This window comes from Antrostomus carolinensis, unplaced genomic scaffold (genome assembly GCF_000700745.2).
Source record: "Antrostomus carolinensis isolate BGI_N321 unplaced genomic scaffold, ASM70074v2 scaffold11709, whole genome shotgun sequence".
NCBI lineage: Eukaryota > Metazoa > Chordata > Aves > Caprimulgiformes > Caprimulgidae > Antrostomus > Antrostomus carolinensis.
In genome coordinates, this window is record NW_010340675.1 from 18,456 (window position 1) to 37,049 (window position 18,594).

General features: G+C 35.8%; 1 protein-coding gene across 1 annotated transcript; it reads right to left on the reverse strand.

Moving 5' to 3' along the window:
• Positions 1-5,381: 5,381 nt before the first annotated feature.
• DECR1 (2,4-dienoyl-CoA reductase 1) lies at positions 5,382-18,332 on the reverse strand. Its single transcript, XM_010176233.2, has 9 exons — positions 18,133-18,332; positions 17,139-17,196; positions 16,904-16,990; positions 13,804-13,951; positions 9,740-9,839; positions 8,376-8,448; positions 6,046-6,192; positions 5,667-5,729; positions 5,382-5,569 (listed from the first exon to the last, which is right to left on the reverse strand). Exons 1-9 carry the CDS (start codon positions 18,252-18,254, stop codon positions 5,510-5,512), a joined length of 858 nt encoding a protein of 285 aa, XP_010174535.2. The 5' UTR covers positions 18,255-18,332; the 3' UTR covers positions 5,382-5,509.
• Between the last annotated feature and the right edge of the window lie 262 nt (positions 18,333-18,594).

Here is an 18,594-nt window from a genome sequence, read left to right on the forward strand (position 1 = left end):
AGCCCTCATCATCATAATGGTTATAATCACTGGTTATGGAGGCATACTGAAATCCACACTTACTTGCTGTGTTGGTGAGGCACCTCAGAATCCATATTTAGGCACCCAAATATACATGGCCTGATTTTCCAAAGTGCTGCACACCTCCAAATCCCTCTGACAGCAACTGAAGTTGCTCTGCACCAAATAAAAACAGGCCAATGCACTGAAATCCCAAAGAACGTTTTATTTTACTGCATATTAAATTATCACATAAAAGACTGGAGGTTTTACAGCAGTTAAAGTGGGGTTACACGTTTAGCAGCTACAACACAAGATGCTCCATGGAGACTGGTACAAATTTCCTTGCAAGTCAGTGTCTTTACTTACATGTTATCAGCATGCGAACAAAAGTAAAGATGAGTGATCAGTTCATGTGCCAATGAACTTGGAAGCCAGCATGGACAGGTAGGAACCCATAGTTCCCTCAAACAGCATCATCTTCTGCTTGTAAAGCAGATTCTTGAATTGGTAAATAATAGCAATATTCTCAACAGTTATTTAAATATTCAAGAGGAGGGAATTCCCAGAAACAGGAGAACCAAAGACTGACAGCAGTTCTGGTATCATAGCAAAGAGGTAATACAACTAATCTCTTTCACTTGTAACCTCACATGATTTTTACAACTTGTTTATAAGCCTTTACTATAATACCACTTTTACAGCACAGAATTAATCTAAGAAATTGTAATAGGTTCAAAGACAGTCAATCACCAACTGAAATAAATAGGGTAATTTCAAGATTTAATCAGACAGACAAAATGTACTTTTCAGTTGAAAACAGACAATGAATCCCCGCTTATGAGTGTCTCTAAGATGAGCTCATGGAAGTGATAACACCTTTGATTGATGGGTCATGCAAAAATAATTTTAAAAAAGCTATTTAGGTATTTGGATCCCAGGAAAGTTTTCCATGTAAACCCATGAAAATTAAACCGCTTCTGCAACCCTAGCAACTCCTTTCACGATCTCCAATATATACCGTCCCCTTTTCTGACTCACTGCTCCACTTTCTTGTCCCTCCAACTTCATCTCCATAGAATTATTATGCTGCAGAGCAACACCATTTCATAATCCCCTTTACATTGTGACTCACTGGCAATCTGAGGTAGGGTCAAGAATGTAACAATTTCGGGGCAAATATGTCAGTGTAAGACATATTTGTGGATACTCAATGTGGATACTATCTCCTACCCTTCTTGTTATGTTTCGAATAAAGTAGCTGTGATGACTATGCTTTATGTCAGCCTGTGTTAAGTGTGTGCAACGCAGAGCCGCAGAGCATGCTTATGGATTGGGCACCTCTTGGGGTTTAGGGATATTTTAATCCTCTTTCAGGATAGTCTCATCCTTGTGGGCATTTAGAAACAGGCTCTTTTGGAATTTTCAAGCCAAGCCAGACACAACCCGGGTTAGGTAGTCACTATAAAGCTACTTTCTCTTGTCCTTTTCCCAAGTTCTGATGTCATGCGTTGCTACTTTAGTAACAAACAATTAAATTGTATTTAGGTAAAACAAACTTGAGATCCTGAAGATTCATCTCTGAATTCATAGTAATGTTCCTCTCCTGTCCCTAAAAAGTCTAACAACTTTTAATAAAGGAAATTAATCTAAATCAAGACTATTTAATTCTCCTGCAAAAGTGGATGGCTCAGAGTTCAGTTTTTTCACTATATTAGGAAATACTTTATAAACTAACCTGTAACATGTAACTCTCTAAAAAAATACACGCCATTTCTAAAACCTGCATCAACACATTGTATATATCTTGTCAAGATAGAATGTTCAGAATATAAAAGCAACTAACTTGCATAGTCTGAAATGAATGTCATTGGTATAGGTAAGACAAAATAGACTCTGTTCTTATTATAGATGCTCATTAAAATTTAAAATATGCTTTCTGGTTCTATCACTGAATAACGTATGCTTTTAAAATGTTTTGTTGTCACTTTACAATTAAAAATTCATTTAGCTATGTTAAAGAGGTAGAAGAAGCTACTCCAGAAGCAATACCTGTTTCTGCAAGTGATAAATACTCTGTTACTGACTGAATAAACACCCAGTATTTATTTACAAGACAGGATTTAAGAGCCTCCCTTCAATATTCTGACCTTATCAAATAAGGCAAAAAACCCCCACCCCTAAAGGACACATTCCAATAACTCTGATGGTTCAGAAAAGCGCTCCAGTCCCTGAAAGGCTCACTATGAATTAAAGCGAGTTTCTCCCAGATGTAAAGTTGGCCTCAATCTCTCTGATGAGTAAAGCAATGAAGGAAAGACAAAGATCTTTCCATTTTTCAATTTTAGGTCAGGACTGAGACAGCACTTTAAATTCTTTAAGTACTTTTGCACAGGAACCAACTGCCTTTTGCTGTGGAAAAGAAACATTTCTGAACTGAGCTCCAAAAAGTTTATTTTCTAAACAAAGGACAGAAACAGGCAAAGCAATACTGAGCCAAAGAACAGTGGGTCTGTGTGTTTAAACCACAGAATGGATTTCTGACATTTACTATGCCAGTAGGCATTATACCTAAGCACTGCAGTACCTACTGCTGAAATATTTGGAAAAAAAGAACTGTAGCTGGGCTAAGCTTATACCCCTGTTCTCCTCTGCCCTTCCTCTTTCATCTCACCCTACCCTCACCAAAAAGATGCCTCTGCTTTCAATGTCGAAAAAATACATTAAATAGTACATAGGATTATAAAAAATGTATGCAAGATTAAAAACAAAAGTATTGTTACTATCATTTTATATGCAGGGAAGAGAGACGGATTTAGAACATGTGGCAGCCAGCAGTGCTTTCTAGCCCCCAAAGCCAAGTACAGACTTGATCCTAACTTAATGTTGAGACTGAGAACATGCCTCTTTTCTTGATCTTTTCCAGCTGTGCCCCACCCAGGACCTATGTTTTGTGAGCTAAAAGGAATGTGCCAGTCACCCTGCTTCAGATCACCACTTCCTGAAGGAATGCTGCAAAGTGTACCTGCCTTGCTGTTCAGATGCAACAGAAGCAACAGAAATAACTTAAAGTCCCAAAAAGCCTGTGACAATGTTGGAGACTGTACATGGTCATCTTCAGTCTCAGTCCAGTACTACAACCACATGACAATCTTCCCTATAGTAAAAGTTGTACACACCCATTGATCCAAGAGACCAGTTGGAACGTATTTTTATTGACAGCCCATCTCCAGAGGATACTCTACTAAATACCACAGAGAAATACTTAATCAGACCACAGCTCACAAACATGCCTTTTAATTTTTATTCATATACACTTTTTTTTTTTCCAAGAGTCAAAGCCTTATATACAACTGTGACCCATACAAAGAGAAAATGTAAGTATACACAAAGGACAACAAGCAAACAACAGTATATACATGCCTAACCCCAATTAAATCACTTTTTGGGGAAGAGACATGGATATTACAGAATCACAGAATGAATTTTCAAAAAAAGTTTTGTAGTAGTTGCTTGCAGTTCACTAAATCATAACACTGTCACATAATCACAGAATGTTAGGGATTGGAAGGGACCTCAAAAGATCATCTAGTCCAATCCCCCTGACGGAGCAGGAACCTAAATGAGATCACATAGAAAGGTGTCCAGGTGGGTTTTGAATGTCTCCAGAGAAGGAGACTCCACAACCTCCCTGGGCAGCCTGTCCCAGTGCTCCGTCACCCTCACTGTAAAGAAGTTTCTTCTCAAGTTTAAGCGGAACCTCCTGTGTTCCAGCTCACACCCATTGCCCGTTGTCCTACCATTGGGCATCACTGAGAAGAGCCTGGCTCCATTCTCGTGACATTTGCCCTTTACATATTTATAAACATTAATAAGGTCACCCCTCAGTCGTCTCTTCTCCAAGCTAAAGATATGTCAGAATTTGATCTTGACAGTAGACCTACCAAAACCCAAGATACAACAAAAAAGCTTTACATTATGTTCAAGAGACAGCTTGAAGGCTGCTATGATAAACATATTTGCTTTATTTTACTATCAGTGGCACAGATGCTATTCAACTTCCCGTAGGGCCATCACTCTCAGGAGAAAGCTGCCATGTGGAAGCCTGCACTAATATAGTCCAACCTTTCAGTAGAACATATATTAGTTTGCTTCAGCTTTGTATTAAGGCAATCAAATGATTTCAAAGTCAGATGCTGGCATACGTAAGTATGGCCTGAAGTGTGGGTAAAGTGACAAGACCGCTGCCCACACTTGAAGGAAGACATCCTTGAATTGCTTCAGTATTCCTGACCCTTAAATCACTGTATCAATTTCAAAACACATACAGCCATGTCCATGCTTGTATGTGTGGACAGTCTGGAGCTTGGGTTAAACAAATTAAAAAAAAAAAAAAAAAAGGCATGGGTTTCAGGCTGTAAAGGTCAGAGCCTGTTAATTTCTTTGAAGAATTCCATCCGTTGTTTGAAGCAAGGGGGACAAATAACTGGCAACTCCCTAAACTGGAAAATGCACTAATACTAAAACAGGGACAGCAATAAACATTGTTTGTTTGGTTTTGTGTGGGGTTTTGGAGGGTTTTTGGGTTTGTTTTTTTCATCATCTGCTTATTTGGGATGGATAAACTGACTAGATTCAGAGGTAATGCCATCTTAAGGCTTCTTTTTTAGTACCAGTTTTTGAATGCAAATGAAACCCAGGGACTTCTGTAAATCTCAACCAATGAGGTTTCAACACTTTCAGTGCCCATTTACTGATGTCCTTTACCAGTCTTAAGTAAACCATTTTTTATGGAGAGACTCGCTTAGTCCCACATACATTAACAGCAAATGATTTTTAGTTTCTCATTTTCAAGAACGTTAACTTAATCATGACAAAGAGTGAACTCCTCAGAAAGGCATTGCAAATCCTTAAATGTCATTTTTAAAGTTCAGGATAAGATAATTAACAGACTGAAAATGTCAGCAAAAGATGAGACCAAGACAGTCAGGTATTTCAAGACTTTGTAAGTAACCACAGGAGTTACATCCTATCTCAGTGTATAAAGTCCTGCTGATACCCTGAAACTTTGTTATATGCAAGTTTACGATTTATTACTGAAGTGTGAAGATTAGAACTTAATCTCTTAAATTTTTCCTCAGATTAACAATTACATTCAGTTATGATAGTCCTGAAACACTATTAGAATTATCACATTAAAAGAGACTTGCACATATCTGAGGAAAAAAAAAAAAAGTCTGAAAAAGCTAATTGTAGACCACAGCATGGCTATTTAAGACATAATCTAAATAACAATAAAATTTCAATGAACAACTGTTGTTCACTATTGGCAATAGATTAGATTGTAGTTGGGAAAAATATACATGCTATATTAAAAAAATGACAACTTCAAAATATTTTATTTAAATCAGTATACAAAAGATTTTGAAGGCTATTTCTTAATTGGTTATTTCTAAATATTAATAAAAAAGTAGTGGTTAATTTCCAAAAATCTCCACCATAACGTACTTTAAGAGCCTTTTGTTTTTCTAATCATTGCTTCCATCATATCCCACTGCTCTTTGGTAACCTAATAAAAGAAAAGAACATTTTATTGGAATTCCATTTAATAATTACACATCTAAGTATTTGTTTGAATGTAAAATAGCAAGCAAATAATTTAATACCTTGTGCAGGTCATTGAATTCTCCTGCCATAGAAACATATTCTCCACCATCCATTCTAATTACCTAGAAAAAGCATAAGCAGTTTACTTAATAATGGTGATTTTTCTGTAGCATTCCCTTGTTATGAACTATAAAAGTAATTTTTATTGATTTGGATCAGAAAAAAACATGTTCAAAATAATGTAATTCAATAATTTTTAGAAGTTTTTTTTAAAGGTACTAACTACCATGCATTACAATTAAAAGGGTAAGAATGTTTGCAAAGAATTTCAAAGTAACAGTTTTTGTTTCAATTCTGAAACCAGGGCTTTAAAAAAATATCAGCAAAACTCAGACTATCATCAGGTTAATTGTATAAACAAGATGAACCAAAACTCACTGCTCCATTAACCCAGCTTGCATAGTCACTGCAGAAATAGGCAGCAAGATTTGCAATTTCTTCTACAGTTCCCAGACGGCCACAGGGAATCCTCTCAATCATTTTCTTCTCAAATGTGCCTGTTGGATCAAGGCGGCTAAAAGCACCCTGAAAATTCAGAGAAACATTTTTGGGGGAAAAAAAAAAACAAAACCACAAAACCAAAAACCAACTATATCAGAAATTAAAATCCAACAGAGATCTGACTCTTCACAAACAATAAGGAAGTTAACATTTGTAAGTAAACTGTCTACACCATCTTTATCAGTAGGATGAAAAAGAAGCAGAGAATAGAAAACTGAATTTATCCCTGTTCCACTGATAAGCATCTACTGGGGGTGATAAACTGGAATTTAATAAGTTTGGGATAGTCAACCATCATCTATGAAAAACAAAAGGGGTTAATAATCTTTGTTTCCCAAACACTCTTGATAAAAACTTGAGGAAATAAGCGAGAATCAAAGTTGCTGCATGGACAGGGGAGAGGAACAAGGAGAGAAGAGGAGCAGAAAAGTGACAGAAAAATTACACATGACACAAAATAAACCTGAAAAGAGGAAAAAAAAAAAAATCAAGTTCAGTTAAATTGCACCTATGGCTAGAACTCAACTAAGTCACTGGAAGTTTTAGTATTTGAATAGTTTAGAATGGCATGGGAAACAGAAGAATTTTTTTGTTCTCCCTGGCTCCTCCACAAAGAAACAACCTCCTCAGGCAAAATCAGAAATTTATAAGTAACATTTAAGTTAAGTTACTGAAGTTATGAGAGTTAAAGCTCATTGTAATTTATCTAATCATGTCTTTATTCACACCATTTAAGTCTTCTATTGCCATGTTTTTAAATGTCAGTTTACAAGCTTAACAGTACTGCACTTGTACATTTTTTCCTTTTCCTATCATGACTTGCAACAGTGTTTTTTAAAGACGTGGGTGTAGTCCCTAAGGCAGAAAGCCTTGATTTTGCAATACACTGTTTTAAGTAAAGCCAGTCTGCATTTTTATGCTTTCAGGGAAATTTTAACTTGGAATGTAGTACTTCATTAAGAACACATAGCCTCTCAAGTGGAATATATACTATTAGTTTAAATCAGAAACATTAATGGGAGGTGGCAATATTGACATTTAAAGCAGTTAACTTGCCAAAAATTATGACAATCTGTAAATCAGAGTGATCTTGCCACATGATATAGTGTACGACAAACGTTTATATGGTATCAAAAAGGAACAGTGCAGACCAACGGAAGAAAAAAACCCATCAAGATGGTTACAATATGAAGAGATATCAACTGTATCAAAATCCCTGGGCCACAGACTGTCAGAGGCTGGAGACATAAAGAAGAAATGTCATTAAATGTTTTTCTTCTACTCCTGCCTAAAATTCCACCAGATGCAAGGTGGTATCTGATCCTGTGATGTTTCAATATTCTTACAACTCTGCTGATACTGTCACTTATCTTTCTTTACAGTCAACAAAGGTAAAACTGAGCTGTCCAATGTAGCATCTAATACTGAGAAAAGGAAAAAAGGGAAATAAAAAGAAAAAGAAGAAAAAAAAGAAGCAACTGCATCCCTACCTCCAAAACAGCAGCAAAACCAACTGTGAAACATTTTACAGGTAGTAGTAATACCATTATTAACTGTTACTGCTCATAATTGTAACATTTGGATTCAATGGGAAACAGATCCTCCCCTCTCCTCCTGCAGGACTGCTATTTTTTCTTCCTGTTCCAGCTGGTCTGGATTACTTCCTTCAAACTCTCCAGTTCTCCTTTTCACTCATATTAAAGCTTCATATTTCCTTGCTGACTTAAGGTTTTCTCTTCCTAGTTTTGCGACTTTCAACAAAAGTAGTGAGATTCTGCTCTCATATACCTAAAAGATTCTGAAATTTTGGAATTTATGAGATGCTTTGTTTAAAAATTAGGAGTCCAGGCAGAAATAGGCACTTTCTCTCCACCAAGTGTGAATTCACTTCACTTGACAAACTAGGTACATATAGTTGATAAGAATTAACATTAAATATTTTGATATATCATTTCTTTCAAACATTAAAAAAAAGGTTTCATTTATATTAGTGTAGTAGATGGGGCAGTGGCAGGTTTCAGAAGTTCAAGAAATTCTGTTACAAAAGAACTATTGAGAGGCAGCATGTTCAATATTCCAGCACAGTCTTGACCACCAAGGAAATCTTAACTTGAATTTAACTGTTACAGAAAAGACTAGATTTATCTTATAGTTAACTCTGTACTACAAAGCATATTCAAGGCTGTGTTTCACTTCATGCTATGTACCTTTGTTTTTATTGGACCTGGTTGAATCACATTGAATCTCATGCCATATTTACCCCATTCAGCCGCAAGAGACCTAAAAATTCATTAACAGAATGCAACAGTATTTTAAACACAATATTTTAATAATGTTATTCATTTAAAAAAATGAACCAAACGTGTAAATACTAGAATTTTCCTGAAACAGGCATTTCTACTTAAGTGGTTTTTTGCTCTTAACAAAAAGATTTCAGAGGAAAAAAAAAAAAAAAAAAAATCACATTCACAGACGAATATTAATGTAATAGATGCATCAAAGATAAAAAAGCATTAAGGAGCAAATCTTTCTCCTTCACAAATCATACAGATGATTTTGGCACCTAAATTCCTTGACAAACAGCTGTTGCGCCAACATCCCTCTCTGGTAATTCAGACTGTCCCACAAGTGCACATTTCTAACATTTTCAACATTAATACTGAAATAGCACAAAACAGAGGTTACATTCAATAATGGGAACAGTAGAATAATTTTGCTTTATGGTAACATTTTCTTTGCATAAGCACTACTTCATACAGATTGTCTTTTAAGGTGAATGAATTAGCTGAGTCATAAAGTCTCTGAAAAGTACACACTTCAGTTACAGCTCTATAGCACAGAAATCAAGACCATCACCCATTCCCTCATTTTTTTCTGGATAAAGAATTATAGTTACTAAAAGGCTGCCAAACTATTCAATTCCTTCTGTCAAAGTGCAGAGGAGTCCCACATTTGCTATGAAGGATTGCCCTATAGTTAATAATGATAGAAATCCTTTTGGTTTTGTTTTCATTTTTTGTTTGTTTTGTTTGTATCCTATCATGGATACGTCATATTATACTACTCTGAATTAAGCAAAACTGCAGACTTTAATTTAAAATACTGATAGAAAACACATTTCTTTATGTAACTAGATAGGTGAAGCAACAGTATACTCCATCCAAATACAAGTACACCTCTTCCTGAGGCAAAAGAAAGTGGAAGGCACTATAGACCTCCAACAGTTCCCCTAATAACTGTCTGTCAGCGCTGGTTCGCTTATGAGAATGCAAGAGAATCTGATAATTGAAACTGTGTAATTGAAACTTTAGAACTTGCCATTGCCAAAAGAAGTAATTCCACTTGTCCTTATCTCATCCTTGTGATAAAAATCATCACAATAATAGAAGTTAATACTTCCTTCTCTAAGAAGCTGTCAGCATGCTATTTTCTTGCCAGGATACTGGAGGCTGGAAGGTTCTCTCATGATACAATGGAATAAGAGGACTATACCAACTAGCTCAATTTTTATAGACCAATTACCCTTTCTCAAGGATGTGAAAAGCAGAACACATTTTGCTGTATTACTCACTTGCTCATTGCTTCTACACCAGCTTTGGCAGAAGCGCTCGGCAACACAAATCCTGAACCACTCTCTGCATAAATTGTTGTAATAGACAGGAATGCTGCTCCTGGAAGTTGCAAAAACATTTTTAAAGAAACCCACACCAAACAACAACAACAACAAAAAAAAGGCATGAAGATCAAACTCTGAACGTAAGACAAAAAAAAGTAACCTCAGTGGTACAGAAGTTTGCAGCTCAAGCGTTAGGGATGCCTTTTCCCTCTGAGTTGTGAAAAGGTATTTTAAAAATCTAGTCTTGGAAGTTTTGTTTTCAAACCTTTTTATTTCAGTTCCCTGAATGTTAAGAGTTGTTCCATGTAAATGTAAATAGGTATTGATTCAGCTTCAAAGGTCTAAATCCTCAGACTTTAGAGCACAAGTTTTATGAGTAGCGGCTGAGGGAACTGCGGTTGTTCAGTCAAGAAAAGGAGGCTGAGGGGAGACCTTATCGCTCTCTAGAACTACCTGAAAGGAGGGCGTGGAAATGTGGGTGTTGGTCTCTTCTCCCAAATAACAAGTGATAGGACAAGAGGAAATGGCCTCAAGTTGCGCCAGAGGAAGTTTAGATTGGATACTATTAGAAAAAATTTCTTCACTGAAAGGGTTATAAAACATTGGAACAGGCTGCCCAGGGAAGTGCTTCAGTCACCATCCCTGGAGGTATTTAAAAGATGTGTAGATGAGGTGCTTAGGGACATGGTTTAGTGGTGGATTTGGCACTCGGGTTTTCAGTTGGCCTCTATGATCTTAAAAGGTCTTTTGCAACCAAAACAATTCCATGATTCTATGATTCTACCAATAATGAATTTACATGTACAAATCAGTCTAACTGGAGTGAAAGCCTAAGCTCTTAGTGTCTTTTTAGAAGCTGACCTAGTCTAGTGGTCACTAACCAAGTAATTTGCCCTAATTTTATCAACTCTCACCTGAAAAAAAAAAAAAATAAAATTCACCATTAACAAAGGGATTTGGCATAATCTTAAAATGATACAGTTTAGGGCTTAAGTTAAAGTTTATGCAGAAGTAAAAAAGGTTTTTTAATAAATTTTCAGAAGCTTTTTCTGCAGTAGAGCTTGTGACAGAGTTAACCTGCATAACTTTTTCCCATTATTATCACAACAAATGGCATTAGAAGATGACCACTTTCTTTTGTATGATACATTTTATAGGAGATTTAGCAAAAACATTATGGAAAATAATGGAAACTGCAACTGTTTAATTAATCTGTCATTTATAGAAGCCTGGAAATTCTAACTGTCTCATCAATGACTAGCATCAACTTACTGTAACTGGGAAATGGAGGTCAAGGGATGATAGTTCACTACTTATGCCACAGTAACTAAAATAACTGTTCTACTTATTGTATTTTTAAAATAATTTAATTAAAATAGCTACCCAAGAGATATTTCTAAAACAATATATGTTACTGATAGAATACATGTGACGATGAAATACAGACTCAGTTAAAAAATAAGTTATGTTATACAAGATAAACTAAAGAGAACTATAAACAAGCACTGACAGAAATGCCAGCTGACATCCAGAAACCACAGAGCCTATTTACTAAAAAGTAGTCTACACTGAGAGACTTTGAAAATAAAAATCAACACAGGCAAAAAACACAGAACAACTCAGAAGTTTATCTAGAGTTGATCGTTAATTATACATTTTGCAGAATTTAAACCATAGAATTTTTAAAATACAGGTTGAATAGAGGTGAGTTGGGTGAACCTAACACAGAAGCAATAATGACTGATAAATTTACAGCTGTGAAGTTTTAAGTACACTTCAGTTCATACATAATTTTTATTTCTAAAGCCTTTGTTCATAAAATGGACGATGTCTCTCATTTTGTAAAACTTTAGTGTATAAATAAATAATGCACTAGCAGATTACAAACCCCTTTTAAAAACCAGTACAAACATAGAGACTAAAAGCAGAACACTTCTCCTATTTACTAAGTTAGGTTTAATTTAGGTCATGCTGCAGACCTAAAGGATGTGCCAGTCTTCTAGTAACTGTCAGATGTATAGCATCCTCACAGACTGTTCTAAAATATTTGCATTAGGTAGCATCTCCATCACTCAGAAATCAAGGTCTTCGCTCAAACTTTAAAAACCCAAGCAACTAGAAGAAAATCAAGGTGGAGAATGTGAGGACAAACAGGTACACTTGATTTACTTGCAAAAACATGTCTTAAAGTCTTAAATAAAAAGTCTTATATACAAACGGAATCCCCTAAAAAGAAGGTGTGCAAGTAATAGCAAAAGATCTTATAGCAGCCTTCCAGTACCTGAAGGGGGCCTACAAGAAAGCTGGGGAAGGACTTTTCATAAGAGCAGTTAATGACAGAACAAGGGGAAATGGGTTTAAGCTGAAAGAGGGCAGGTTTAGATTAGATATTAGGAAGAAATTCTTCACTGTGAGGGTGGTCAGACACTGGAACAGGTTGCCCAAGGAAGTTGTGGATGCCCCCTCCTTGGAAGTGTTTAAGACCAGGCTGGATGAGGCTTTGAGCAACCTGGTCTAGTGGAAGGTGTCCCTGCTGATGGCAGGGGGATTGGAACTACCTGATCTTTAAGGTCCCTTCCAACCCAAACCATTCTATGATTCTATGATAAGATATTAACGTGTTTTGCAAGCTTAGAAGTGAAAGGAAGAGACACAACATGAAGGTGAATGACTTCTGGATTTTGCCAAATTTGAGGGTGGAAACAAGCAAAGCAGTTTTTCACTCTGTAGTAGTGGAGACAAAGGCATTTTTAAAGCAGCATTTCACATTACTATAGGGAGACAAGGCATGCATCTGGAAGGCCATAAAGCAAACTATTACAATAGTTTGCTATAATGATGTAGTAAGTCAGAGTTGGGGATGGGTTTTTAATGTGGGAATATTAGCACTAGAATGGTGGAAATAATTTTTTAATGTGCTGCTAAAATTTATGTGAGTAATACCTTGTCAACTAACCAAAACTGTTACAGACTTAGTGAAATAACATTAACTTTATACTGTCATCATTAAATAGTATAAAACGACTGAATACTTTTTGGAGAGGAGTTTTGAAGAAATTCAACTAATTCAGGATTTAGAGAAATACAGTGCAAATACAAAAAGATTATTTCAATACAGAAGCTGTACCTAGAAAAGAGGATTCAGAAGTGAGGGCACATGGAAAACCATAATATACTGCACTGCTTTTAAATGCTATTTGAGATTATATCATTCTGATAAAAAAAGAAGCTCAATGTTTTTTAACTGATAACTAGAAAATAATGTAAAATGAAAGCAGTTCTTTGTATATAATCTATGATATAACATAGAAGGGCATACATGATCTTTTACTTGAAGACAATAACCTAGTTGGATAAATCTTTGGCTAAACAGTATATCAAAGAACTATCACATTTTTGAGGTAAAGCCAAAATATTGGATTAAGCTCGTAGGTAGTCTAGAACTAAGAATTATATCTGGGAAAGTAAAATCTAATACTGATTTCAATTTTTTATTTCTTTTTCAAATTATCTCAAAGTTAATATTCTCTAGTGCTATTAGCACAGCTGTGAATTTTATTTATTTAAGTGTAGGAGGAAAATTCAAAGTGATATCCTGACTTGCTGTTCATTTAAATAAATGCCATGTGTTCAGTTGCTCAATGAAACCAACATAGATATAGAAGACTCAAAGGAAGTAAGAGCATATGTTTCAAACAAAGTCTTATTTTTTTAATTTTAAAAACTTTTTACAACTGATACAAACTCTGCAATTAGATTTTTATATCCAACCTCATAGCCCTTGGGTCCAACTTTAAGGGCAGATTCTACAACAAAGTAATTGCTAGTCAGTTCTACTGTGTGATATTTAAGTACAGCTTTACTGAAAATGAAGTTTTTTCTAGAAAATATGTAGGCTGTTAAAAATCGTGTTTCTTTTTAAACTCTCAAGTCTGGCTATAACAATAGTAAGGCAAGGAAAGCAAGTAATGATATTATGTCACAATGCTTAGTTACCATTTATCTGAAGTTTAACATACCTTTTTGTACTTTAATGAGCTCCTTTCCAATTTCCAGAGTTACAAAAGCAGTACCATTAAGCACAATATCAGTTATTGTTTTCCATGCATTAGCAGAAAGTCGTTCAGAAGGGGAAATAAAATTTCCAGCTGCGTTGTTTATCACAACCTGAAAGATATGAAGGAAAACCTAAGAGTTAAGCAAAAATAACTCTTCCTGAGTGAAAAGCAAAGAATTGACAAGGAACTTCTTAGTGTTTCCAGGTAGAAAAGTAAAAATATGCTCATTAAATGGCAGGGGGGGAGAGAGAAAATAATCCATCAGAAATTGTAACATCTGAAGCATAGATATGTATCAATATCAGAAAATGAGATGTACTTCCAAACTGCTGTAGTTACTAATCTAGTACAGAGGAACTGTAAATGTAGATGGAGACTTAAGTCACTGTTTTCCTTAGTGTCTCAAGTGCATCCTAAAAGAAAAGTTTGTCTGTTCCAAGGTCAAGTATCATATTTAATGGAATGAGTGCATGGGAAGAAAAGCAAAATAACTTCAGGTAACCTGATGACTAAAGTCTGAATTAGCTGACTGTTGCATAACAGGAAGTCTAATCAGTCATGAGAAAGAAAGAATATTGTGTCCAGTTCTGGGCCCCTCAGTTCAAGAAGGACAGGGAACTGCTTGAGAGAGTCCAGCACAGAGCCACCAAGATGATTAAGGGAGTGGAGCATCTCCCTATGAGGAAAGGCTGAGGGAGCTGGGTCTCTTTAGCTTGGAGAAGAGGAGACTGAGGGGTGACCTCATTAATGTTTATAAATATGTAAAGGGTGAATGTCAGGATGATGGAGCCAGGCTCTTCTCAGTGATGCCCAATGATAGGACAAGGAGCAATGGGTGTGAGCTGGAACACAGGAGGTTCCGCTTAAACTTGAGAAGAAACTTCTTTACAGTGAGGGTGACAGAGCACTGGGACAGGCTGCCCAGGGAGGCTGTGGAGTCTCCTTCTCTGGAGACATTCAAGACCCACCTGGACGCCTTCCTGTGTGATCTCATCTATGTGTTATTGCTCCGTCAGGGGGATTGGACTAGATGATCTTTCGAGGTCCCTTCCAAACCCTAACATTCTGTGATTCTGTGACAGTGTTATGATTTAGTGAACTGCAAGCAACTACTACAAAACTTTTTTTGAACGGATGTGTATCTGTCACTTGTTGCCTTTCTACAAACAATAATTAGTCAGAGGATACTTTCAATATATTATCTGCCTAGCACTTCAAGCTAGCAAGTTAGATGTATTTTTTGGGGGGACTAAGCACCACATAAGCAAAACTTATGTGGCCAGATCTTGTATATTTAATAATAATATGATGAGTTGAAGCAATTAAATGGTGTATTACTTATGGAATGACACCTAGATTCACATAGGTTTACACATAAAAAAGTCTTTGTTCTGAAGAACTTCTGGGCTAAATTAAAACATTAGAATTTTCAATAACAAAACAGAGCACAGCACATATTGCATAAGTATAAAACAAAAAAATACAATGGCCATAAATTATACATACAGATGGCAAATACAACTTTAAGGGCTCTCTACAGTTTGAAGAAAAACAAAAAAAATCCAAACACCTCAAAGTACTGAGGAGGTTACTTGAATCACTGAATAAACATAGTGAAGACACAATAATAAAACTAGTGAACTAAGGACTGCATGATAAGATCTTGGAGGTATGTAGACACATATGACTGCCAAAACAATCTATATGACAAAAGAGTGACTGCTTTCTAATTTGCAGTAACAGTCCTGGGGACAAAATGGACAAAACAAAGCTAGAAGGAATATGATAATGCCATTAACTTCTGTCTCTGAGATCTCACCGCACAGGTACAGTGACAGTGATACCCAGGCTTGCAGTATTCATAAACTTAGTGTCATGACTGCCACTAAGAGAAAAACTGGACAAAAAGAACTGAATATGCAATTTAATCTGCAGTCTCTCTTAAAAACACAGAATATGTAAAATTAAAGAGAAAGGAAATGCTTGTAAAAAACAAGTCACAGGAAGTATTTATTCAGAAAATTACTGGTGTACTGAAAATGTAATATATAGGAAAGAAGTCTCCTCCCTCTCTGCACACACTTGAAACCCGGAGATCGTTATGTGCTTTTGTCAAAAACTGCAGTAACTACTAGTCAAAATAATATCCAGAGTATCTTGTCTACAAATTAGGACAGTGAGACGTTTTATTTTATAGCACTGTTATAGCATATAGCTGTGAGAAATAGTTTCTCCATTTCTTACCACGTTTAGAATTCAGTAGGTTCTCTTCTATGTCTTTAGGAAGCTACTGGTGAATGGAAAGTGTCTACAATACACAGATGACAGTTCTAAATCTACAGTAAACAGCTTAAATCTCACTGACTATCCTTTACATTGATATTAACACCCCCATCACACTTTCTGTCAGAAAACTAGTTATTTCTCTCACAATCAAATCAGTTTGGTGATATCATTGTTCAGACTCCACTAGACCACCCTTCTTAAAGCAACAGTCCGATGTTAAGAGCCCTATATTTTGTGCCAAACTATTAAAAAACAGATGCTTAGCTTGACTGAAGATTTTTTTCTTGATTTTATGAGAATTTAGTTTTCAAGTTGGAACCTTATTTGTGTATTTTAATAAGCTAAGCAAGGACCAAAGAAGAGGTTTATGATTACTTCCATTTCTAATTTGTGAAACATGCTGTTAATAAGCAACACGTGTAATTCGGTAAGAACACAGATAAATCACCTTTTCAGGAGGATTTAAGGGCAATGTTCTGTTCACTTAATTATTTCAGAGAATCACATCATAATTGTCCCACTGCTTACACAGAACCTGTTAGTCCTTAGAGTAAGGACAACTACATTTTGTCTACTTGGCCACTAAGTATTTCAAGAACCACAGGAACAGAGTAACCAGTCTAACTGTGAATGTTAGCTTCATCTTGAAGTATGGTCACTTTTTGTCTAGTGTCTCTTTAGATTCCATTAACTTTCTATCATAGTAACTTTCTTCACATCTGCTATGCAGAGTATTTTCAGTAATGAAGTTTCTTCCTTTCACTAGAACACTTACATCAGGATGTCCTGCCACCTGGATTATTTCAGCAACAGCATTCTTAACTGAAACTGGATCTCTCACATCACACTGGATGGCATGAACCTAAATAAAAATGGAAAGGCAGCTGTAAGACTTCAAAACTATATCACTCATAAATTAAGCAAGCCCACAGAAGCACATAAATGCATAAAAATCCTATAACCATTTAAAGTATAATAAGTGACATATTCATAATTCTGTGAAAATTTACCTTATTCCCTGTTTTAGAAGAAATTTCTTCTGCTGTTGCTTTCAAAACATCTAGCTTCCTAAAAATAAGTATACAATGTCACTAAATTTCAGTTAAATGCAATTACAATTCAGATTAATAAAATCTGCTTATTTTTTTCTGAGCAAATATGTGCACACATGGATGTTGCTGATTTTAATGAAAACTGAGCTTTAAGATAAAAAACTATGTTTAGTCACTAACTTTCTGAAAGAAAACTTTAAATCTAAGTAATTTCTGGTTAGTGCTACTTCAGAGCAACTCAGAAGTGAGTACAGTAAGAGACTATCTTAAACCAATCAAACGTGATAAGCTGGAAGAAAAATTTCATTCTGAGTACATAATCATAAACTTAGTTTTAGCTAATACTCTACTAGTATTTTAGAAGAGACATGCATATTCATGCATCCAAAAAAGTTTGGATGAATGTCACAACACTCGTTTATTTTGATTAAAAATAAGATTGTTTTTCTAGTCTTTACTGTAGTGCTACTTAAGAGAACTGTAGAAAGATTATCTTCATTAAGAGAAAATCAAGGCTGTTTTTAAAGTCATGAGAATTAAGAGGAATGGCTTTAATTCTTATTGCAATTCAAATCTGTACGAAGAACCCCTGCTATAATATATCCAAAATGTTCAACAATGGGCCATTTCAATTTTTTGTTCTCTTTCAGGCTTTACATGAATTTATGTCTAATATTCTGGGTTGTTTATTTTGCTGGCGCATTTCATGGAAATGTGTTTAGTTTATTTCTTCCTACTGCTGGTTACACCATTAGTCATTTGTAGATGGACCTGCAAGTTTCTAGTATTTACAATATGATACTGTAATTTAAAAGTGTACTGAAATGGAGTAAATAGAATAAATCTATCCAGTTTATGAAGAAGAAAGGAAGATACATTATGAAGAAGATAACAGATCCATTCAGCATTCAATACTAAATGAAAGCTCTAAAATGCCTTCGTTAATATTTACCGGCTCGCTATAACACACGTGGCACCTAAACCGGACAAAGTTGTTGTCATCCCTTTGCCAATCCCAGTACCTCCACCAGTTATAAAGGCCACTTTCCCTTGAAAGGTATTTGGAGGCAACATCACTTTTTGAAGAGGTGAAAAGAATGCAGCTTGTGGGGCACTGATGTCTTGATGCAGTACATTTGGCCCACGGCTGAAAAACTGAAAGAAAAAAAAGAAAAAAGTTGTAAGGGTGGCCTGTGTGAGAAGCTGCCAGAAGCTTCCCCCATGTCAGACACAGCCAATGCCAGCTGGCTTCAAGATGGACCTGCCGGTGGCCCACAGTAACACCTCTGGGATAATATAATTAAGGAGGGGAAGAGAAAAAAACTGGGCATTTTGCAGTCAGAGAGAGAAGTGAGATGATGCGAGAGAAACAGCCCTTGCAAACACACCAAGGTCAGTGAAGAAGGAGGGGCAG

What these genes read in the sequence shown, in the direction of transcription:
- DECR1 (XM_010176233.2), bottom strand. Translation starts at nt 18,254, where the DNA reads ATGTTGCCTCCAAATACCTTTCAAGGGAAAGTGGCCTTTATAACTGGT. An exon ending in AGGTGGCAGGACATCCTGAT is followed by an intron (nt 13,952 to 16,903) that starts GTAAGTGTTCTA and finishes CATATCTTTCAG; the next exon opens with GTTGTGATAAACAACGCAGC. An exon ending in GGTGTAGAAGCAATGAGCAA is followed by an intron (nt 8,449 to 9,739) that starts GTGAGTAATACA and finishes ATGAATTTTTAG; the next exon opens with GTCTCTTGCGGCTGAATGGG.